The 24,674-nt window shown below is 42.9% G+C and overlaps 1 protein-coding gene across 2 annotated transcripts; it reads left to right on the top strand.

The window, feature by feature from the left end:
* Positions 1–480: 480 nt before the first annotated feature.
* On the top strand, positions 481–24,011 carry efnb2a (ephrin-B2a). 2 transcript variants are annotated; one of them, XM_080902652.1, is made up of 6 exons: positions 481–637; positions 822–1,377; positions 12,219–12,502; positions 19,183–19,275; positions 20,478–20,585; positions 22,282–24,011. In XM_080902652.1, exons 2-6 carry the CDS (start codon positions 1,265–1,267, stop codon positions 22,689–22,691), a joined length of 1,008 nt encoding a protein of 335 aa, XP_080758778.1. In that variant the 5' UTR covers positions 481–637; positions 822–1,264; the 3' UTR covers positions 22,692–24,011. The 2 variants fall into 2 exon arrangements, with proteins under 2 accessions (XP_080758778.1, XP_080758779.1); XM_080902653.1 differs by having other exon boundaries at positions 514–1,377.
* Positions 24,012–24,674: the final 663 nt, after the last annotated feature.

Consider the following 24,674-nt stretch of genomic DNA (forward strand, 5'->3'; position numbering starts at 1 on the left):
GTCTCTGATGCAGATTTTCCGCTAGTGGGCGCTCTTGGCTTGCGGAAAAACTCGACCTGCTGAGTTCGAGTGTGTGTGAGTGTGTACGTGTGTGAGCTCCTGCAGCAAACACACATACAGTCCCGTGTACGAGCCTGATGGGAGCAAATGTTTTCATGATGTTTCTTTTGCAATGAACGCGCTGCGGAGCAAAAACGCACTTTATTTACATGGACTCCGGTGCGCTGCGTAAACCTTTAAAAAGGTGAGATGAGGAGCTTTACGCTCGCACTCCCTCGTTTTTCGGTTTATACCTGATGCTAAAATGTGGGTGAATTTGCACGGACTCCGGCTGGACTGTGAGTCGGTGGGTTTTCGGCTCCCATTTCTGCGCACAGTCGCCCCTCTGAACTGAACCAGTTGCCCTCTTTGAGTGACAGCCCGGCTCCAATTGACTTCCCCAACCAAACGAGGACCAATCAGCGGCCGCTGGGGGCGGGGCCTATGCTCAGCAAATATTCCCAGTAGCCGTCCCTTGCAGTTACTTTCCATCCAGGTTTCGGAGCAGCCGCTGAGGCTTCATCCTCCCTGCGCTCTTTGGTTTATTTTGCGGGAGGACGGATCTGCAGGATTGCGCCGCAGCAGCAGAAACACTTTGGTGTGTGTGTATGTGTGTGTTTATATCCGTGAATGTGTGCGTTTTTTGGAGGGGTGTATAGTATGAGAAGTTCCATCCCAGCTCCTTTTATTTCTTTCATTCTCACATGTGATCATTTTCTTCATTTTGACCACCCGACCTCATTGTTTCGCCCTCCTCATTTCTCTGCTGCTGTCACCCACAGTTTGTTGCTCACCAGCTGAAAGAAAGAGGGAATATCTCACCACCACCACCACCAACAACAGCCACCACCAACCACCACCACCAGCCATCTCTCCTTTTCTGTGCTGCTGCTGGATTTTGCTGGACTATAACGCAGAGGGATTTATATTGGTATTGATTTGCTCTCTGATGGGATGTATTCCAGCCTTTACGCGCTGAGCGGGGAGAATACAAACGCACTGTGCGCCGAATGAACTGCTGCCGTTTGGTTTTTGGTGCATCTGGAGATGCTCTGATCGGGGTTTGTGGTCCGTGCGCATCCCCCCTGGATCGGGATATAAGCTGAAAACACTTTCCTCAGCCCTCTCTGTCTCTCTGGGGCCTTTTTTTTGTTGTTGTTGTTTATTTTTCCCATTCTCCTCCCAGTGTGGACGTTTGGCTGGTTTGAAGGCGCACAGGCTCACCATGGGGGACTCGATGTGGAGATATTATTTTGGAGTTTTGTTTATTGCCTTGAAAGTGGACCTGTGCCGGGCGCTCATCCTGGAGTCCATCTACTGGAACACAACAAACACCAAGTAAGTGCCGCTCAGAAACCCCCCCAGACGCAGTAGTAGTAGTAATAATAATAATAATAATAATAATAATGATAATGATAATAATTAAATAAAAATTATAATAGTAATAACTAGACTGAAATCCATCCCATGAGCGCGCAGAGGAGCGGAACAAAGAGCCTCGGATTTTAATCCTGGGCTGGTATTCTCAGGGTCTATTTGACTGGGTTTCTGTCTCGTGTCGAGCGAGAAAAGCTGGGGTTTTTTTCGGAGTTAACCCTTCGTGTCAGCTCGCCTTCGAGCTTCACGTTAATGGTTGGTTAGAAAATAGCCCGCTTGTGTGCTCTCGCACTCCTCCGGCGCAGTTTCTCAGAGGTTAAACTCTGATCCGTGTCAGATTTGCGGCTCGTCGGGGCGTCTTTACGCGCAGCGTTCGGCTCGGGCCCGCTCGGCCGTGCGTCACGGCGGCGTGTTTGGGGCAGATTTCTGCGGATGAAGTTAAATTTTCACGCTTTGTTGTGATAATAATCTGCTGCCACGCGTGTTTGTGGTGACAGGGGAGAGGACAGGAGCTGTTTCAGTGGCTGAAATGTTAATGTTTCGTTTTACCGAGAAGCGGGGAGTCTCCGCGGGGGCAGCCGGGACGCTCCGCCGGGCCTCAGATGCTCTGCTGCGGGTTGTGTGTGTGTAGGAGAGTGCGTGTGGGGGGTAAATATAAAACAGTGAATTCAACCCCCTGAGCAATGAGGTGGATTTTTAGTTTGTGGGGTAAATGTGTTTAGGACGTGAAAAGTTTTTCTGGAAGTTGGAGTGAACCGGCGGCTCCCCAAACGCTTCCAGCCGCTCCTCGCTGCTGCCAGACGGACAGAAAAGGCCTCAGAGGGGTTGAACTCTGCTCTGGTGAATATTCAGAGAGGCGGTTAAACTCTTCTAATGGAAATTAAAAAATAAAAATAAAAGAGGAGAGAGAGGAGGTGGTACTCCTGCGTGCAGCCCGGCGGGGGGCGCCCGTCTTTGTGGCCGTTTGGTCACGGGCGAACTCCTGCAGCTAAAAGGCTCCAGAGCGGGAACGTTTTCTGGTTGGTGGTCGCACTAGAACAGGTGTAAGTCATGGAAATGTGCGCCTTTAACCTGACTGGCGCTGTGTTCCTTTGTGACGCAGAAAATCAGCGCAATTTCAGAAAAGACGCGCAAAAAATGCGCTTTTTAAAAATTCATTAAGGCGAGTGTTGGTGCAGGGCGCAGTTTAGATGCTGGTTCAGTCTGGACCTTTAGAGGCTAATCTTGATCAAAAATATTATTTTATGTGTGTGCGCACTTTAAATAATTTAATTTATTTTTATTTATCTTCGGGTTATTTCAGAGATTGCTGTGATTAATCTTTAAATTAAATCTTTAAGTATTTGAAGTTTGCACACCTGAGACAGTGTTTAGTAAAAATACTTTCAGTTCAGTTTTATTTATGTAGTTATTTTAAAAAGACGTAGGAGCACCCTCACCTGCAGGAACTGGATTAGTTTGTTTTATTTATTTATTTTTTCTTATTATTTTTAAAAAGTCAGTTTTTATGACATTTGACTGAAAATGTCAAACGTTTCCTTCTAAAAACTCCCTGATTTGGATCTAGATTAGCTCTGGAAGATCATCACGTCTAAGTTAAACTCAGTTCTTCAGATTTTTATCCAGACCTTTAAGAATAATCCTTCTGATAAGCAGACAAACAGGAGGGGGGGAGAAAGCAAAAGTATTCCTGTGTCTGAGTGGAGAGGTCAGAGGTCACACAATGATCTCATTGGCTGATTTTTCTTTTTCTTTCTTTTTTTTTGGTAGTTTTTAAACTCTCCGTCTTTTGCTTGGGTTAAATAACACCCTGAAAGTCCTTAGTGTCTTCATCAACAGGTCGAGCTCCCCCTGCCTCCTCTTCCTCCTCTTTGACTATTCAACTGAGGATGGATGTTGGAAATCTGAAGGATTAAGCCTCATTGTTGTAGCTTTACTACTTTACTGCCCTCAAAAAACAACACCAAACCCCCCCCCCCAAAAAAACAAGAGAATGACCCCCTCCTCCTCACCACCTCCTCCTCCTTCGTGTGGTAATCCATTTTGTAGTTGGGAGGGAGAAACAAAAGCGAGGCCTGCTTTACATGGTTTTATGTAAAAGAAGCGCTCCCTCTCCTCCTCTGCACTTCATTAAGAGATTACACAGCAGCCCCCAAAGGCCCTTTGTGACCGGGCAGCGACAGGGGCACCTCTCAGGGTCCTTTTGTGAATGTGGAGGGATGCAGGGAGGGACGGAGGGAGGGGGCGCAGAGATGCAGAAACCTCCTGAATGAGTGACGAGGAGTCCGATTCTAGTGTTTTTGTGTCTGTTTTGTTAGAGCAACTGAAATATAACTATACTACAGTAGAAAATAATTTTAAAAAATTGTTAGTAGTAGTATTTTTGCTAACTTATTTTATCCTTAACTGATCCTAAATAACACAACTGCTTTTTGGTAAACTGAACCATGATAATTCAAAGATTAGCAAACCTTGCTGATCCTAGTTAACTGATCCTGGCTAACTTAGCTGGTCCAAGCCAGCTGATACCAATCAACTTAACCTCTTCTAGCTAACTTAACCTATTTTAGCTAACTTAAGTAATTTTAGCTAACTTTCATTATCCTAAACCTAGCTTATCCTAGCTAACTTAATCTGTCTTAGCTAACTGATACTAGTATCAGTTAGCTAAGATAGCCAGTTTTAATTAAGTGATCTTGGCTAACTTAACAGATCCTAGATAACTGAAATAGTAGCAAACTTAACTGAGTGAGCCAAACCTAGCTGATCCTAGGTAACTTAACCAGTCCAGGCTAACTGATACTGTCTGACTGGTAAGCTAATTGAGATGACTAAAGTTAGTGTTACTTCCTTGAGGGCAGTGGTGTAAAATAATTCATGTTTTATTTGTCATTAGTTATGTTAGTTGGTTAAGTGTTAGAGGTGTTTAATAAAACCACGAATGATTACATATACAGTGTAAGTAAAAATAAAATGCATGTGTTTGATGAATATTCAGTTTTTAAGACATTAGAAAATAAATAAATACTGGCCTGACATATTTACAGAGGAGGTTTATGTGTTGCCTCAACGTTGTTTGTCAGAGAAACAGATGCTCAACCAATCACAATTACAGCAGCTATAAATCAATGTTATTCCAGCGTCAGTGTCAGCATACTGGCTGGATTCCTCTGCGTTTTAACGCCAACCCAATGTTTATTTAGCATTTCAGTCTCAGGCATAAAGATGATTCAGATGAAAAGTTGGAGAAGCAGTTCGTGATTGCCTCTATATAATGAAAGAACAGGGAGAGAAGAAGAAGACGAAAATCTCTCTGGGTGATTACGATGGTTATGTTTAGCTGCCTAGGGTCAGATGAAAGATACGAGGCCACTACGTCTCGTCCGACAGAGGGCGATTAACCCTCGCTGCAGCTAAACATCCAGCTCCCCTCGCCGTTTGCTCATGACTTAAGGGCCGCAGGAAGAGGTCAGCGACTCCATTTGGTCACACAAATCCACCAGAAAGTCTGAAAATAGAGGGAGTGGAGGGACAAACAGGATGCTCCTCTTTCTGTTTGTTTTTCTTCTTTTACCATTGAGCTCCTTTTGTTACCCTGCCCTCCACAAACACTAAAAACACTTAGAAGATAAACGAGAAAACAGATGTAAGCCTTTGAAGACTCACTCAAGTGTCGCCTACCTGTGAGCCTGATTTATGTCACTTTCATCACAGCAAAGTTAAACCTTTAAAAATCTTGAACTCCTTTTTGCTGCTGTAGAGATGAACCCCGTCTGTCCTCGCCTCCTCTCTGCGCCGTCACAGAGGCCCCGTGAGGCCCGGGGTCTCCATCCAGCTCCTCTCCCTGTGATTTTCTGCCTGTTCACTAACAGTTGTTGGGGAAAAACTTTTAATAGTTAAGTATTTTAACAGATAAGTATGTGAAGTAGTAAAAAAGTTGGCAGTTTGTCACAACAGAAGTGTAAAGTAAACTAAGTGTGTCGGGGAGGAGTGAAAATCATTAATTTATGCCTTATGTGCATATTTTTAAACTAACTCCATTCTGATTTTATATTTATTTACATAGATTTAATGAATTTTAACATTTAAATGCCTCAAACAATAGAAACTGCAAAAACTCTGACACATAAATGAAAGAAATCCTTTTCAGCTGTAGCTTTCAATGTCTTCAGTGTGATTTTGTTGAACTAAATATAAAATATGCAAGTGTTATTTTTCTTCCCGCTGTTTTAAAAACCCACCTTGTCCACCTACGTGTTTGTGGTTTATTGTTTTGTGTTATTTGTTTTTACCTGCGCTTTACTCCAATCTGACTGTGTATCCAGTTATAACAGGAACAAAAGAAAAGTTGGCTCTTTGACTTTGATCTTTTTTTACCTTCTGAATATGAATTTGTAAAGCTGTATGTGTGATAGTAATGATTATTGCTGTATGGATTAGAATTTTTGATTATTTTATTTAAACCGGTTTCTCTGGTCAGGTTTTGTTGCCCCGTAGGAAACTTTTACTGTCGTTTAACGGCTTCCTAACACCCTCGGTCCTTTTACACACAGCAAGTATTTGACTTTAACAGGTTTAAATTGTTGGTGTGAGGGTGACACAAAGCTTTTCTGTAAACTTTGAAATTACTGACAGAAATCTAGCTGCTTTTTGCTGAATAATCAAACAAATAAACGTAAATATAGAAGATTTTCCACAGTTTTCTGGAGGGTTAAAGGCTGAGACGTTGTGTTTCAGTGGCGCAGGCAGTGTTGGGATGTTTATTTTTAGATTTTTATTTTCATTTTACCAGGAAGTCGCAGTAAGATTAACAGACAGAGACGGGGCCAAGTTAGTAGTGTTATGAACTCCATTACATGCCCTTTAAGAACTTTTCTTTTCACACCTTTACTTTTGTTCTTTGCACTTTTAAATTCACGTAACTCCTCTGACAGCTTCAGCTTACAATGAAAATTCAGATTTCCACAAAGAAAACATGAAGACGTTGTTCTCTTAAATAATTTCACTATGAACAGCATTCACTTGTTTACAGACAAGTCGGTTAATAGAGGATCTAATCAGCTCATTTGTTAACAATAAAATCTATGTAAAATTCAAAATGTGCTCCAGTGGTGCAAAACTGGGAACTCCTGTTTTATTATGAATCCGATATGAAAAATCAGTCATTTGAGTCACAGGGACATTTTTCTTTTGATCAGTTTCAGTTTTTCTTGTCAAACTCGTGTAAAGTGCGTTTAGAGTGATTCCTGAGAAGGCACGGTTATTGTTCAGTTCCTGTTCGTGGGTTCAGCAGGTACGTGTAAGGATTTTCAGGTTCTTTTACTTCATCTTTTAATTTTGGCTGTTGCCTGATACTTTAACATGTTTTCTCCACCGCTTCATGACTGAAGTGCTGTAGTTTGTTGTGCTCCAGTACATCACCAACACAGGAAAATACTGAATTTTTACTACAGTACGTTTTTCTGAGCGATTTTCACACACAAACATGTGAAGATCATTGAGTATAGCATATAACAAAGGAGGGGATTAGTGATCTGACAGAAAATTGGCACGTTAAGGGCTCTTACCACAGTGTTTTTCACAGTTTCAAACATTTTAATGAATCGTAACTAAAATTCGTTGATTCGATAAATCATAATCGAAGTCGTCATTAGTTGCAGTTTCAAATCCTGTTTTTAAAATGAATACGCAAGTGGGAAAAATGCAGTCATGTCATCATCTGTCTTTTAGTACTTTAACTGATGTTTTTGAGATTATACCTACATGTTTTTACTGCCGTAACATGTTGAATGCGGGGTGTTTTGAGGCAAGTTTATTACAGTTTCAAACTCAAAATGCTAGTTAGATATATTTGAAAAATAAGATTTTTGCACACAGACTGAAGGGCGAAAACAACATTTGGATTAGTGATTTTACAGTAAATTGATTATTTTAATGTGCTTTTGATGTCAGAGTTTTCAACCCTTTAATGAACCATAAAATCCAGTTTTTTATGGGTTAATGTGAGATAATAATCTAGTCATAGCTTCATGTATCTTTTAATACTTTAATGTGTTATTCTGGATAATAGTTAACTGCTTTTACTTACGTAACATGTTGAATTCAGGGCTTTCACTCTGCGTTAACAGTACTTAGCTTCTCCCTCCCGTCATAGAAAAGGCATTTCTGTTTTTATTCCATGTCAGTGACTAAAATGGAGGCAGTAGATTAAAACACACTTTACATAACAAATTTCCAGTTGATCAAATGACATAAACTAAAATAATGTGAAGTAAAGGTCCTGTTTAACCACCGTGGTCAAAAAGAAACAGACTTGTTTAGCATCATGTGACTTTTTACTGCAGAAACAACAGCAGTCCATTAAAGGTCAAAGGTCATCTTTTTAATGAGGAAATCAGCACCCTATAAGCTGGTAAACATGTTGTGGAAGTTCTTTTCTTTTATTCTGAAGAATGCGTGCCAGAATACTTGGGGCTCTTTTGGTTCAGGAATATTTATGATGGCCGGGGGGGGGGGCACTATAGACGGGGTGAGGGGCCTTATAGCACGGTGGGGGTCAAATGCATTTACAATCATGAGGTGGAGGGGCAGGCTTGTTTTTGTGTGTCCCCATTTGGCATTGTCATCAGCCTCTCTGTATTCGGCCTTACCTGCCCACCGGGGGGCCAGGTATCCGGTAACACCGTGTTGTTGTCCTTTTGTGTTTCTTTTTCAGCCCCTTTTAAGCAGCTACTGGTTTTCTTTTTTGCTGAACTCTCTCTTTATGAGCACTTTATCTGAAATATGATGGATGATTGTGTTTTTACCTCCGGCTAACGCATAAAGTGGTGACAAGGATCCCGCTGGACTGAAAATGACTCAAGTTTCTCGTTAACTCACTGTAGGCATTGCATTTGTTGATGGTGTGTTTAAGAGAAAGTAAGATTAATTATTTGAGTTTTTTATCCCTTAATTATTATTTTATTTTGAGATATAGTTGTTTTTCTGTGAGTACATGCATGTAACTAGTTTTTTTATTTTTTTTTTACAGATTAAGGGAAATAAAAGCAATGTAACAGCAATGCCACCTCCAAAATTCAAACTAGGCTTTTGTAAAACACTAAAAATATAAAACCTTCCTGATGTCAAAGGTCATTTTAGATCTACAGTCCAAAATCTCCTAAAAAGATTCACTTTACTGTCACTTTACTGTGGCAAATAAAAGCATCAGATAATGTCTGTTACATGGACTGTAATATGCTCTTTTGACAATTGCTGGGTTCTGTTTTTATTTTGTTGTCTTAAACAGGATTGCTTGTGATTTTTAAAACTGTACAGTAGCCCTGGGTGTTGCTATTTGTTTAAATTATGGGGCTGAAGTCATACTAAAGTGGGTGTTTGAGGCATAAAAGGAGGAGCCGGCGAGGTCTAATAACTGCTTAATGTTGGCGTTGCAGTGTATTCATGTGGCTCTTAAATATCTGAGTCATGCTTGATTTCTTGCTAGTAGCTAGCTTCCTGTAGAGATAGCACTGATGGCAGCAGAGCAGGAGTTCCTACACCCTGCTTGATAATATTGTTACAGAGGTTTTGATCAAATTTGCTATCGGAAAAACATCGGAAATTATTAACTCGCTTCATCTGTGTATGTGTGTTCAGGAGGTGTGTGCCTGTGTGTGGCAAAACACACGTTTTTAAAATATTTTATGTGAATTTAAAGTCGTGTTTCAGGTTTGTAGCTAGAATCAGGGTGGGTTTAGTCTGATCTAGCATAAAGGAGGTTTAATTGTTGTTTTTGAAGCCTTGATTTTGATCTTCTGGCCATCATTATCTGCCTTAAATAATGCCCTGTTAACGGGGAGCTTTTGTGCTCTCAGATACATACACAAAACAACCGTGTCCGTGCCTTTCAGCTGCTAACGTCACTGCAGCTCTTTAATAAATCCCACAGTCGGTTTTCCACGGGTGCAGGCCTGTTAGTAAATCTGCCCTATAGACGTTTAAAATGAGCACATGCATGCCTGCCTGCTTTTACCCCTGTACAAACACACATGCCCACTTGCACGCATGAATGAACACTTCCAGTCACACACACATATACACGTCCATGTTTTTAAAGCGCACAGCTCTACAGTATTTGTGTTCGAGTGAAGCCCCGAGGCTCTTCAGAGGACCTTCCCTCCCTCCACATCCTCCCTCACATCCACACACGAGATGATGATGCCAGATGGTGCTGCATACCCTTCCTCTCTCCCTCTCCTCTTCTTCACTGTCTGTCCACCACTGGTCGTACTGTATCTTCACAGAGTGTGTCTCTGGAGGGGGGCGGGGGGCATAGAAAATATTCGCTCGGCCTAGTTATCCACTGCATGTGTGTGTGCTTGTACTGGAAGCGGGGAAGATGATGCAGAGGAATAATGTATGTGTGTGTGCATGTGGACGTTTCAAAGACAAAGAGAGAGCGATAGAGACAGGCAGAAGAAGAGAAGCAGCCACTGTATATGATATGACATACTGTACAGTAACAGCAGATATCTTTCAAGCCTTGACAGATTTGCAAATTTCTATATTTTTTTAAGCCTAAGAGAAAAGATGTCATTCTCCATACTGAAGATGTTTTATTACCAGCAGTCTCATGGAAATTCGTGAAATAGTCATAAACTCTAAACTACTGAATAACGTTTCTGGACACAGATATTACGGGTTTTTCATGTTGCTGCAGTTATTGTTCTTTCTAGTCTAAAATGTTCCTGATTGGTGTTTGTGTACATTAAATTAATATGTTCCCTGTTTAAAAGGTCAAAGAAGTCCACATTCAGAGATAGAGAGGACGTGGCTCACACCTGAGACCATGTTTTTAGTCCTGGATGTTGTTTTAGCATGAAAAACAGGGAAAATCGATTATGTTTTCGTGACTACAGGACTTTACGAGAACTGATCATTGCTGTGGCAAAGATCATGGAAAGTTGTATGGAAGTACATTTTTGTTTTTTAACATTGTTTTTTTTTTTCCCACTTAAACGTGATGGCTAACAGACCAAAGTTGCAGGATTAAAGCGTATAATAAAGCGTAGAAGTTGTGGAGGATGGGAAAAACAGCTCGACTATAACGATTTGTTTTGATGATGCTCCTTTTTGAAAGTCATATTTATGCGCATTAGAAAATGTAATAATATTTGCAATAGAGAAAGGAACCAGTATACTTATGAGAAAAGAAACAGAGCCATTAAAACACGTATTCCTGTGTAAAATATGTTAATTATGAATCAGGTCTCCTGTGTAAAGGTTCTGCAGCTGCCCTGCGGTGCCTGTCTTTGTAGTCAGCTTTAAAGAAAAAAAAACAAAAAACTGAAATCCTGGAGCTCAGAGGACTGTTTTCCATCTCAGTGCTTCAGAAATGAGCCGACCCTTCAGGCAGAGGTCAGAGTTCACTCAGAGATGCTATGTTTACTGTAAATATGTATGAAGGGATGCAGGTTTGTGAGGGGAAAAACATGATGAGAATGAACGTTAACAAAGCAATTTCTCAAATAATATTGTTTTTAAAATCTTTTTGTTAATAATTTGTTGATAGTTTAGGGTTAAGAATTATTAAAATATTACCGTGTCCGTTACAGTATTGGTACTTTATCCAAACCCAATCATTTTTTTTATCCTACCTTTACTTTATTGCTATATACCATTATCACCATCCCAACTCTACCGTTTTGCTGGTTCATGCAACTTTTTCTATATCAATAATTCATTCCACATTTTCTTTATTGCTATTTTATACCATGTGTGCCTTAAATTATTTTATTCCATCTTCAACAAAAGCAAAAGAAAGATGCAGTAAATGATCAAGTAGCTTTTGTATCATTTGTTTATTTTTTTGATAGGAACTGTGCATATTAATGGTCAAAAATAAAATAATTTAAGAAGGAAACTTGCTGCACTTACACCCTTAGGCAAATTATACAAAATACATTAGAGAGACACATTATATACATGACAAGCAGAGAATACATGTAATGAGTCATGTCAAGTAAGACTCTCTGTTCAGCTCCATTTCTTTGGGGTAAAGACCCATTTTCCTGGTCGTAAACCCAGAGTACATTTCATTATTTGCTTTGCCTTCGTGTGTGTTTACGTGCACCGGTATTCGCAGCACACCGTAAAAAGCCTCCAGGGTGTCCGTGGTTAGCGCTCCAAATTGTGTTCGAGCATGGGGGAAAATTTGTTTAGCAGATAAATACGAGGCTTCACCTCTGAGTGTGTGTCTGTGTGTGTGTGTGTGTAGTCACTGGAATGCTGCAGGGGCTCTCATCACTCGGAAACTAAATGACAACATTATTTTACTTTGGGAAGAAATTTAGGGAAATTCAGCTGCAACCCTCAAGGCTCTCTGCCTCTCTGTGACAGTATTGTTGTGGATTTGCTGAAACTCCGAGATGAGCTTTTACAGTTTTCTTTTTTTTTTTAAATTTCCTGTTTTGTATTCTAGCGATGTTCCACCATTTTCTCAACCGTGCCGCCTTCTCCTCATTTATCCAGTTAATTATTCGCTCTTTCCAGAAAAGCTCAGTGATTTTTATCTGCAGATACTGGGGTCACTTTGTACCACACACACACACACTCACACACAGCTCCCATTCCTCCATTATCCTTCATCATCCAAAATTAATGGACACAATCAGTAATTACCACATCAATTATTAAACCGACTTTTCTTTTTTTTTGTGAGTATGGAGAGGCTCAATGGCAAACACTCCAATCCACAGTGCACAATGAATGACTTCTCATCAGTTCTTCGGTGCCTCACTAACATCCCTCTCTCCTTTCAGATTCGTGCCAGGCCAAGGCGTGGTATTATACCCCCAGATTGGGGATAAGTTGGACATTGTGTGCCCACGTGTGGACGGCGGGGTTGGCGAGGGTGTGGAGTACTACAAGGTGTACATGGTGCCCAGGGAGCAGCTGGAGAGCTGCACCATCACCAAGGCCGACACGCCGCTGCTCAACTGCGTCAAGCCCGACCAGGACGTCAAGTTTACCCTGAAGTTTCAGGAGTTCAGCCCCAACCTGTGGGGACTGGAGTTCTTCAGGGGAAGGGACTACTACATTATCTGTAAGTATCCACAGAGGGGTAGATTATAGCTTACATAAATTAAAGGGGGAGTTAACCTTAAACAGATATATACCTTAAATTTCAGAGTCTAGTTTGATCTCTGTAGATTCTTCAAATTCAGCGCAAAGACGGTGAAGAAGACTGTGGCTGATTGGTCCCAAATAGCCAATCGTGTTGTTGCACAGTACAGGTTCATGAAATTGTATCAAGGCTTAAAGTTTGCAACATTAAAGGTGTGGCAGTTTTTTATTTCCATGTTACTTGTTAGATAATCACTTCTGGCTCAAAATCAACAACATGCTAGTTGCCAAAATGTTAATGTTTAAGCTTGAATCCAGTCAGTGATGATGTTGTTCGTTTTTATACAAAGTCAGCAAACTTTTTAAGTCTGGGTTACCATAGAGTTAAACCTGTGGCTTTATCCTCATTCATTCATCGTTTTAAAATAACTGCCCTGAGGTGTTGCCAAGATGGCCATCGAAACAGAAATGCTTCCAGGAGAAGTTAGGGAAAATCCAAAGTTCCAAGAAAAATCCAACTATTAAATAAACATATTGGATCCGTTTAAATTTAAAGTTGGGTGTTGTTTCCCGTGACTGTAAAATCATCTTTGATTATCTTGATGGTTGTAGTCCTGTGGGTGCAGGTGTGGCTGCTGACTGCTGGCGATGTGCAGCATTAACACCATCCTGGGAGGAAGCTGGTATGGGGCTTAGCGAGGGCCCCCTGGTTTGAAACACGGGAGGTGGACTGAACCATCTGTGTGGCGCTGACGGAGGGTGGAGGGTGGGGGGACCATCTGTGAGTCCCTGCCACTGCCATCTGTGAGCTGTCACAGAAGGGGAAGGCCATATTTCTGAGTGAAGGAAGGGGAAGAAAGCAGGGAGAAGAGGGGATGAAAGGAGAGCAGGAAATACTGCTTTTTATCCAGGACGCCGAATGTTTGCAAAACAAACGTGCAGGTAACAGGTTTGCAGGTACAACACCCTCCTCTTAACTTCAAGCAAACATGTAAGAGTAGCTGCTCTAACAGGTCATAGCTGCAGGTTATTTGCATGGTGGGGCATGCCTGACAGGTACTTGAACTGTGTTGCAGGTGAGGTTTGTATTCAGGTAAATATAGCAGGTTAGATGTTTCTTTTAGCTTCTGTATGCTCACTTTGGTGTTAGAGGAGGTGCACATGGACTACAAAGGCTTCTGACTGACGCGATGTCTCCTCCTCGGCTCCCTCCACCTCAAAAGCTGATGTTAATTATTGATGAGCTGGTGTTTACACAGCGCGGAGCCCGAGGTTGCGTCCGCTGTGCGTCCTTCTCGCTCTCTAAATCCTTCAGTTTCACGCTAAAGAAACTCAGCGTCCTGCCGAGTCGACAAGTTGGAAGAGAAAGGGGCGGTGGGAAAGTTCAATTCTTAAAAAAGATGGTCGGAAAATCCAATTTTGCAGTTCTTGCAGATTCATCCTCGCTCCTCCCTTCACAGCTCCCCTCAAAATGCTAATACATAGCCCGAAGAGGGGAGAGAGGGAGAGTTTTACTTTTAATTGCCTCACTTTTCTCCTCTGTTAGCTCTGGTCCCACTTCTGCAGCTTTAACAGCTGCATGGTGGTGCTTTGCACGAGTAAACATCAACAACAACAAAAAAAGAAAAGAAAAAAGATGCGTGCAGTTGCCATTACCTTGCAGCGCTAAAGCGAGCCAGCACCTGAGACAGTGCTAAGTGCTTTTCCCGCATTTGGCCTTAAATGCCGGCGCTGACTCAGGGCACGTTTGGCAGCCGCACCTGAGCCACAGATCCGCCTCATATGAGCCAGATGTCAGGTGTGGTGTGACATCTGTGTTCGTTATTTGATATGTAGCATGATTTAGCCCATGTAGGTCCACAATATGTGTGGTTCCACATTTGGCCCACATGTCAGCCTTGACTTTTGGGAGCATTTTAGCGCACATTAGCCACCATGTGGGGTTGACACTTAACCCTAATCAACACCATTCCAGATACAAATTAATGTTTGGCCCAGATCCACCTTACGTGGATCAAATGTCAGGTGTGGTGTGGCCCACAAAACACTTCCTGTAAACCTTAACCCCCGCTTGAACTGAAGGTTGCCCGGATTTGGCTGAGTAGGTCTGCATCTGGGTAATCTTGATAAAACCGATTCAGGTCCACATTTAGCCTGTGTAGGTCCACGTTTGGGGTGAATCTAGGATAATACTTCCAAACATCCTTCTTCTACTTTTAGGAACGCTATAGGTCGTTTAGTCCACCTCTGGACCAACTTTGGACTTGGAATTGGTCCAAATGGACTGAATGTTAGGGCCAAATGTGGCCCATACTTGCAGTTTTCTTGGAGTCATGCCTGACAAGTGCCATAGCTGGGCCTAAAGTAGCCCTGCAGTCTGGCTTGTTTAAACTGAAAGCTCCTGTGTGTGTGTTTGTCAACTGATATACAGACTTCCATTGAAGTGTGACACAGCTTCGGGAAAGTTCACGCCGAGCATTTCATTAGTGTTTTGGAAAGCAGCGCTTGATACGTAATTAATTAAGCGCTGTTTAATCCTCCATTTCTTCTCACAATTGCCGAGGCCCCCGCACCAATGCCACAGATTTGGAGTCTCAACCAATTGGATTAGCTAGCGCTGCCTCGCGTTGAGTATTGTGCCAAAGCTCGGCCGAAATTAGACAGGCACGTTCGACCTCCCTGCTCGCCGCTCTTTACGTTCGGGGCTTTCTGGTCGGATACGTTTAAAGATGCAGCTGTGTGTCCTGTATCGGCCTGCGTGCCTCTTTGAAGCAGCCGCACACAATGCTGCTGCAGTTGGGAGCAGATGAGTTTGATGTGATTGTTTGCGGCAGCGTGGCCTGCAGCCGAGAAGCTTGCGAGCGAGATGATTACATGAGCCGAAGAGGAAGAAGAAAGGGAGAGAGAGATGAATGTGGAGGGAAAGGGGGCAGAAAGGGAGCTAACGAGGGAGAAAGGGAGGATAGCAGCAGACAGAGTAAGGGAAAGATGAGCTAAAGAGGGCAGGAGGAGCAGGAGGAGCCAAAGCTCCACCGTCACCCTTCTCCTCCTCTTTCTCGTGAGAAAGACTTTCCTCGTTAAATGTCTGATCGAAAGAATTTGAATGCATGCGTCAAAACGTGGATTCTTTTCTTTTTCGTGTCACTCTGCTTTTAAAATCGTATTTGTGAGCGAGCGTTGATATTCACGATGACCCGGCTCTGCCGCGACCTCTTTCCGAGGGTCACTGCCGACCCTTCCTGTCACGATCCATTAGGACACGCTGCTGTGACGGGCGCCAACCAGCCCGTGACCTGCACGACGGCTGGTAATCACATCTTCTATCCATCCATCCATCCATCGTTTTTTTCCTTACTTTCCTCTCCGTCTGCCGCCATGTCTCTGTTCTACTATTTATGGGCGGCCCAGCTTTGTCTTTCGGCAGTGCATTGTGTATTAATTATACTCAGGGAATCTGGCAGCATGAGCGGGACAGTTTTACAAAGCTGAAATACAAATAATTAATCTTTTTGCTGAGAGTTACGTAAAACCAGATCAGGGGAAAGGCTCAAATCGGGACTCGGAAATGTCAAAAGAGTGGTAAATCCGGAATTAGAGGAACATTTTTGTTTTGAATGATCTTCAAGACCTCATAGTGCCACATTATCCCAGTCTGCATTTTGAGTGATGACATATCGACCGTGTTTCCGGATCTGAGGGTCTCTTCATCGTTTTTCCAGGAGTCATTCTCAGACAGCTTTTTTTATTTATTTATTTTAATTTTTTTTTTAAATGAGGCCATTCATTGTGCAGCACATCTTTAGAAACTCACGGTGTCGTTTCAGAGAAGAATCTCACTCAGGCAGACTGAGATTATGATCATGTTGTAGATGGATCATCTTAGACGTTCTCTTTTCTGAAGTTAGGTCTGTTTTCAGCATCTTCTTCCTGCCATGTCACACGTTTGTCTCAACCCACTGGGGAGAGGTGAACATGAACTATTTTACCCTCTTTCGCCATCCTTCCCTGTGCTAATGTGTTCATATTAGTCAAACCATAGCGGCTCTGAACCAGCAGAATCCAGGTAGTTATCTTCTGTCCCTCCTCTGCTGTAGTTTGTTCTTCGTGGTCTCTCTAAAGCATCACATGCTTATCATAGAGTCAGCTGAGAAATCTGGAGCCCTCAAGGTTTCCTTATTTTTGTTCCTGCTGTTCGCTGTTTAGGAGAAAAGAAATTAAAACCAGCTGAGAGCTGCTCTCACAGTCTTTATCTGGATTGCAGCTCAGCTCACAATTGACTGTCTCGTTAAACACGGGGTGATTTTCCACCCTCTTGATTTGATAAACAGGAGAAAATGAAGTTAGGAGGGTGAGGATGGGGGATTTGCTTGAGGCTGATTTCACTGAGTGAGGACTCTTTTCGACTCCCATTTGTTGTGAAGGTGTGTGACTTTACGAGCTGTCACAGTCTGGCCTTTCTTTTGCCAATTCTGAAGGAAAATCTGACCTTTTCCGCTCTTTTTCTCTCTCCCCGTGCTTCCCGAAGGTCACGCACCTCCTCTTTCTAGTGGTAGTTGGTGACTAAATTAATTTTCTGAGGGGTCTGTCCCATTCACCCCCCCCCCCCCCCCCCCTTCCTTCTTTCCACCAAGCAAACCCCCAGCAGGATGGATTAGCTGGTTAATGCTAGCCAGATAGTGGGAAAAAGTGGCCAATTGCCGGGCTGGCCGAGGAGGGCCTGGTCATTCAGCCAGCCTGAGCCGATTCAACAATCACATTCTGTTTAAATCCAAGTCAGGCTCGCCTGGACTGCAGCCTTGGCACACGGAGAGTGTGTGTTTTCACATTTAAAGGGGAAGAAGAAGAATTTAAAAGTTTAAAATGACTCCAGATTGAAGTGTGTTTTTATTTGGTGCAGCCGTGTTTGAGAGGGATTAGATTACAAAGGGGTTTATTTTAAAAAAGAGAGGTGTTTCAGCTACCGATGGGTTAAATGGTGATATGGGGCAAAAAGGGGAGAAGAAGAAGAGGAGGTGACAGTAGTTAATGCCTCACGGTGGTTGAAGATACTAAAACTCAAGCGTGTTGAACTAACAGGTTTATAAAATCAGCGCTCACACTCTCACGAGGAGCCTATAAGGAGCTTTGTCTGTAATGTGCTTTTTGGACTCTCCTGGAAAGCCATAGGTCAGCCAGAGAGGAGGAGGAGGAGGAGGGAGTCCTTGTTAACATGCTCTTTGTGTCCGCTCTCATCACCGTCTTATTGAATCCAGTGGATTTGGATCAAAATGATTGGTGCCTGGGCAAGGGAGGAAAAGAAAAGAGAGGAAGGACGAGGAGGAGGCACAGTTAAAATTTCAGACCTGTTTCGATCGGGATGTGATGATGTTTTTCAGGGAGTAAGTGGCGCTGAATGCGGGCCACTGAGCGCTGGCCGAAAGCCAAGCTACTAAGCCCCGGCAGCTCGTTAGCTCTCTGTGTTACTGACCTGATAGACCACAAGCTCCACTAACCCCTCCTCTTCATCCTCCTCTCTGTGTTTGCCTGTTCTCTGTTGTGATTCAGCGGCAACTCTGCCAGCGTCCTCCAGAGGCAGCGGAGAGGTGAAGCAGTGGGCCATATTTGTGCATGTCCACCTTTCCAGAGTTCCTGTTTCCTCGTATCTAAACATTTTTTTAAGATCTCGTAATTCATTTCATTTGAGAGCCATCCAAATATTTACTGCCATTAGCTATATAAAAATCAGGAGGTACTCGCTCTGAAGGTCAGTCTTACTGTGAGGGAGCCAGAAGTCATTTTTGGCCAGAATATACCTTTTAGCAAATCTGTAGGTAGGCTTGCCTTAGGGGTGTAGCCACTTGGAGTTGCACTAAAAAACTACTTCATGCCTTAATTAATATAATTTTTCTGGAGGTTACCCGAACTCCCTTTTATGGTTAAAAGGGAGTTCTGAATCCCCACCCTCACCAGGTGTTGCTCTCACGGACGACCGGTCCACGTATAGTTACGCCTGTTTGCTAGATAGAAGCCTGTTCTTCTTATTTCTTGGTATTTAATAAACAGCATTGTATTTCAACCTGGAGTAAATTAAAACCCACCCCACAGTCCTGGTGATGTTCCTTTGGAAGAAGGTCAGAACCTATTTGGTGGGTGCCGAAATATTTTTATATGTAGGAAAAGCCGAGCTTTACTTCTGGGACTGGGACTTTGGTTTCTAATTTCAGTTTTTGTTTTTTAAAATATAAATATTTAATTGTACTTGTGAACAAATCATTTAATTGTCTTTAATTTAGTTCAGTATTTTATCATACATTGAAGCATTTAATGTCTTTCACTATCTAAAAACTGTGTTCGTCTTTAATAAAGGGCTTACGGCTTACAATATTCCTGCCTCCGAATTTTCAGCATGGGCCCTCTCATCCCAGTCCTCTTCTAACTGCCTCCGTGTCAGCACAGTTAGAGACATTACTGTCGCATTTACTTGAGCTAATACAGTTTGTAGGAGGTGATGAACGGCAAATTGTGATTTTTATTAACGGGGGTGTGAGTCGTGTCTTGCCGCCGAGCTGCTGCTGTTGTCTTTGGCTGTTTTTGTGAGATAGCTTTAAGGCGTTCGTGGCTACAGATTTTTCCCTGGCGCTGGTGGCTAATTCAGACCTTTCTCTTTTTCTCTTTCTGCAGCAACATCTAACGGCACCATGGAGGGCATTGACAACCAGGAGGGTGGCGTGTGCAAGACCAAGTCCATGAAGATTGTCATGAAAGTGGGACAAAGTGAGTATTTCATAGTTGGATTGCAGGCTCGTGTGTTAAAGCATCGTCTCCATGACACCTGGGGCTGTGATGGGCCAGGAAATGTAATCTAGCAGAAGTTAATTCAACCAAACAGACACACGTAATCCCGTATGCTTCCATGCACTGGTAGCATCTGCTCCTATACGCTCTGGTCGAAGGCTTTCCAGTTTTCTGATCTGTGAGCCTCTGCATGCAACACCTCAGACATATTGGACCAATAATTATTCACCAGTCTGTCACCAGAGAGGTAATTTCCCGGGGTCGACCCTCTCTATTGAGGGTCAGGAGGAATTAATCGAAGGAAAGACAGAACAGACGGTGAAAATGGTTTTCTTATAAATGTTGATGCGAGCTCCGCATAAATCACTGCATTTATTGAAAGCGATGTTCGACAGAGAGCGGTTCCGGCACAGAGTTCAGCCCGGAGATTATAACAGCAGATGCTCGGCGAATGACTCCGTCATTTAGTGTGTGTTCGGCGTTTAAACCAGAAAACACGTACGCTGACAGACACTTTATCAGCATTTAAAACCATATGGGTTCATTGTGGAAGCTAAAACTCAACCATTAGCAGCTCTTTATGGTTGATTACAGTCATATCAGAGTCATGAAGGGAAAACAGCTTGCCTTTATGTGGAATCAGTGGAAAAGATTTGGCTGTACCACCATGAGAAATAAAAAAACTCTTTATAGCCTAGCATTACTCCTTCTGTTAGTTTTACCACCTTGTTTAAACCAACACAGTCTCACGAATGTTCGTGAAATAATCTCAGCTTTCAAAAGTTGAACTTTTTGATGTCTTTTGTGTTCCAGTCTCAAATCTGCTAATTTATATGAATGCACTTTTACATTTTTACTTTTAAGGAACATCTTGCTTCTCACACCAGAGAGCAGTGCAATGAATCTTGCATTTCTCCATTAAAAGTATTACGAAAAGTATTATAAATGGCACTATTTAGGTAATAAAAACCACGCGGTACGGTAAAAAATATACATACTGTTTAATACTGGTAATAAAAATGTTTTGGTTAGGTTTAAGTATTAATACGTTTAGACAGTAAAAACTATCCTGTTAGATTTAGAAAAATATTAGGATTTGAGTTAAAATTCATGTTTTCTCATGAGATTTGGATTATAACAGCCCTGGTTTAATCCTTGTGCTTCTTATCTGCATTTTTCAGATCCTTCTGACCCCGTCTCACCCAAAGACCCTACCAGAGTACCCTCCTCCCCCAAGCACCCAGATAACAAGGAGCCCTACAACCCCAACGACGTGCTGGAGAAATCAAGTAAGAATTACTCTAAATACAGAGACAGGGAGGTAATCGAGGGGAGGATTTATCGAAACAATTTGGCATTTGGGGCGCATGATTGTTCGCCCATCTCAGAGCAGATAGTGCTGAGTTAGTGTGTGTTTGTGTGAAGGAATGAAAGGTCAGCTAGTAATTGAATGTTGCCCATAAAACTGATAGGCATCTCCGGCCCCTTCAAGGACTTGCACAGTATCTCCAGACTGGCCCCGCTCCAGCACCAACCCGGGACATTAAGAGACATTTTTCGAGAAAATGATCTGATTGCTGTTTGCCGTGTCTTAATGACCCATTCTGACTCGGTTCTTGCAAGTTTCTACAGCTCTTATCTCTATTACAGCACAATCTCCCCATGTAAAAAATAAAAAAATGATACATTAAAAAATCAGGACTGGGCAATCAGGCAATTCCTGCAGTGAAGTAACAAAAAAACCAGGAAGGAGTTAAGAACAAAAACAAGCTGACCTACATAAGCAGTCGTGGTTCAGTGAGGGCGTGGCCTTGCTCAGCTTCTGCTCTCTGTGGACATCAGCATCTCGCTCTCGTTTCTCATTTTCTTTTTTTAATATCAAATCCTTCCATCCTATCGGAGCATATGGGCGTCAGGGTGCTACAGGCTGAGGCAGCATAATCCTCTTGTAAAACAACCGAAGGGTCCTTGCTTTGGGCTGCCTGCCATCCCATATCCACCTCCCTCTTGTTACCACAGCACTTTGAGGCCCTATGGGAAGAAGCCACAGACGAGGGGACACGATTATTCTGGCCTGCCCACGAACAAACTCCCATCTCGAGAACAGGATCTCTTGGGAGCACGCTCACCTTAGAGTTCTATTCCCTAGGAGTAAGAGCAGCTTGGCTTTCATAACTGATGTGCCATGATGACAACCTCAAATATTTCTTTATGATTTTCTTCCTTCGAGGGCAATTAGTCTGGAAAATTAAGTTGTTGTTTTTTTCTTTCTAAATGCTATTTGTCTAAGTGCCGTTTTTGCCTGCGTCTCCCCAACCGTTGTTTGTCCCATCGGGCTGCGTTTGCCCTACTTCCAAGGTTGCTGCTTTCACTTGCTGAATCTGAATGGCCACCAATCGAATGTGACCTTTACAGAAACGCCTTCAGTGTATAGGCTTCACTCTCAGCTGCTCATGGCAGCAGCATGGTGAAGAGAAACACCTTATCAGCTTCGATTTTAACATTGAGCTATTCTGCTTTTCCTTATTTTCCCTCATATGCGTGATGGGAATTCTTATTACTGACGGCCAAAAAGCTCTCAGTTTAGAGACTGCAGTTTTTTTTCTATTCTTGGATCTGTATGATGTCATAGGCACGGAAGCCCCACCCACCTGCTGTTGAAACCTACTGTTTATAAGGGCCAGCCAATCAGAAATGTGTCATGTTAGAGTTGGATGCATTGTAATAGCTTTTGGATTTTTGTCATTAGGTTATAAGAAGTATTACTAATAATGCTTTATTTGACTATTTCTTTGCTTTTCCTGGGATCTGGCAGACTATAATATGTTTAAAAAAATTTGTAGTCATAGTTACGGTTTTGGGAGGGCTAATGAAAATGATCTTAATATGCTGTTTTACCGCTTCTGTGTTTTTGAGAAAAAAAAGCGTGCACGACAAATAATCTGACATCATCTTAATCATTCCTTCCTCTCTCTCTTCTTTCAGGTCCAGCATCCAGAGAAAGCAACGAAAACAACGGGAGCGACGGCAAGTCCTCAAACGTCATGCCTTCCGAGGTGGCCATCTTTGTGGCCATTGCCTCTGGCAGCGTCATCTTAATCATCATCATCGTCGTGCTGGTCCTGCTGCTACTAAAGTACCGGCGGCGGCACCGCAAGCACTCACCACAACACGCAGCGACGCTGTCTCTAAGCACCCTGGCAACTCCGAAGCGGAGCGGAGGCGGCGGGAACAATAACGGCTCGGAGCCCAGCGACATCATCATCCCGCTCAGGACTGCTGACAGCGTCTTCTGCCCGCACTACGAGAAGGTCAGCGGTGACTACGGACACCCGGTCTACATAGTTCAGGAGATGCCGCCTCAGAGTCCGGCTAACATCTACTACAAAGTCTGAGGCGGAAGCAGGAACTGGAACAATTCACGAAGCAGAGCGGGTTTTTGGCTTCGGCAGGCGCGGCCGGCACACCCTGCTAATGAACACTCTTTTTCTCTCTCACTCTGTCAACTCCTCCTCTCCTCTGATGTTTTGTCACTACTTTATTTTTCTTTCTGGGAGTTTTGCTGACACCTTGTCGCTCTGATTTGGCATGGACGGGAACGCGTGGCGGCCCTGTAGTGAAGCCCACCGCTGCTGCTGCTGTTGCTGCCGCCGCCACTGCTGCTGCTCTCCAGGAAGCAGAGAAGACGTTCTCTTCTTTCCCTAGTGTTGTCTTGTGTTGTGCACTGCGGCAGCCGGCATTCCTGTGGGAGTGTTTGTGGGATCGGGAAGGTTTTTTTTCTTTTTGGAGATGGACAGACAGGTGTGAAGGTTTCCTGAGGAGGATGAGATAAGGAATTATTTTCTCCTCGCGTAAAGAGAGACTTCTGCTTGGAAAGCGAGAAGGAGAAGAGAAGGAATAAAATGAGGAGGTGAAGAATTAAAAGAGGATATGGTCTGACCGTGGACTCACCAAACGGCGGCCTCCTCGCCCCTTGACACTCACTGGCCGGAAAAAGACTCTGTGGAGCTTCTCGCACCCATCAATCCTCTCTGGGACTTTTTCCTGAGTGACTCACGGACATCACCCCATTAATCCTGCCACCCACCATCACGCACACACATCCACCCTCGGGCACAGACACACTGTCTCACCTCTCGATGTGAACTGTTTGGGTGTTAGTGTGGATCGCCTCATTCCCACATTTTGTCACTTCTCTTACTTGAAGGTTTTAAGAGAAAAATAGACCCCGCCCACACTCCTTTTACGGTTTACTGTTTTTCATATCCTAGTATAGTTCAGGTGACTCGGAATGGCAAGAGTGTCCAAAAAAGAAATAAACCCAGGTGGCTTCTGGGAAGAGTGGAGGACTTTCACATTATAGTGCAGCACTTTTAACCCCCTATTTTTTATTTCTTTGGCCCCTCCACTCTTCGCAGTCCACAGAGAGGTTCGCAGTGACGGATGGAGATGGGAGAGCAGCTGTATCCCGGCAGATTTAGTCACCTCTGATCTGGGCCTTGACACGGAGAAGTGATGGAATTAAAACTCCAAGAGGCCCGAGATCTTGCAGAAGTTAGCTGGCTGAAACAGCTCTAGGTACTGTAACGTTTACCCCAAGGGGTCCAGTGATGAATAAAAGGGCCCCCTTAAAATAAATGGCCCCAAATCAGTGTGAACGGTGCTCTCCTTTAAAAAAAAAAAAAAACATGTAAAAAAAAAAAAAAGCACAGGGACATCTACTTACATCGTTACTGTTCCTTCATTAGCATTTCCATATTGTGAGTTTTCGATTTACTTCCTTTTTTTATTAAATAGATGTACATTTAAAAAAATAACATTAAAAGATGAAAAATTACAAAAAAATAAAAAGCAGAATTTATTTATGATAAACACATACAGAGCACAGGTGTGGTCAGGCGGTAAGGAGAAGAAGTAATGTTAATATATTAATGGTATAAGTGCACAATATGCAATCTAGGTTTTTGATTATCTAATATCTCGGAATCCTGCTGAGGTCCGGAAAAGAATACGGGAGTCCTGTGTTGTTTCCCGCAAGTCAGCCGCTAAGTCCTGTATTCTTTCCACAAGTTAGCTGTTGAGTCCGTTATTTTTCTTTTTCTTACCCGGTTAAAAGTATAGTATTTTTTCCAGAATAGAGGTGTCTCTTTCCCAGGAGTTGGCTACCGGATCCCATATTTTATTTTTACCAAAAAAATCCTGGATTTTTTTCCCCCACTTAGTAAAATAAACCAGGAGCTGGCCACTGGCCCTTGAACTGGCTACCAAGTCTCAGATTTTTACTCACTTGATAAAAAAAAAAAATCTGTTGTCAGCCACAGACCACCACAGTTTTTCAACTCAGTCAGCTACGAATTAACAGATTATTAGCAAGTTGA

The sequence above is a fragment of the Rhamphochromis sp. 'chilingali' genome (assembly GCF_963969265.1).
Source record: "Rhamphochromis sp. 'chilingali' genome assembly, chromosome: 14".
Classification (NCBI taxonomy): domain Eukaryota; kingdom Metazoa; phylum Chordata; class Actinopteri; order Cichliformes; family Cichlidae; genus Rhamphochromis; species Rhamphochromis sp. 'chilingali'.

Bases quoted from the DNA above. Each gene is read 5' to 3' on its own strand.
- efnb2a (XM_080902652.1), top strand. From the start codon at position 1,265: ATGGGGGACTCGATGTGGAGATATTATTTTGGAGTTTTGTTTATTGCC. The intron at 1,378-12,218 runs GTAAGTGCCGCT...CTCTCCTTTCAG, and splicing joins TGGAACACAACAAACACCAA to ATTCGTGCCAGGCCAAGGCG. The intron at 20,586-22,281 runs GTAAGAATTACT...CTCTTCTTTCAG, and splicing joins CGACGTGCTGGAGAAATCAA to GTCCAGCATCCAGAGAAAGC.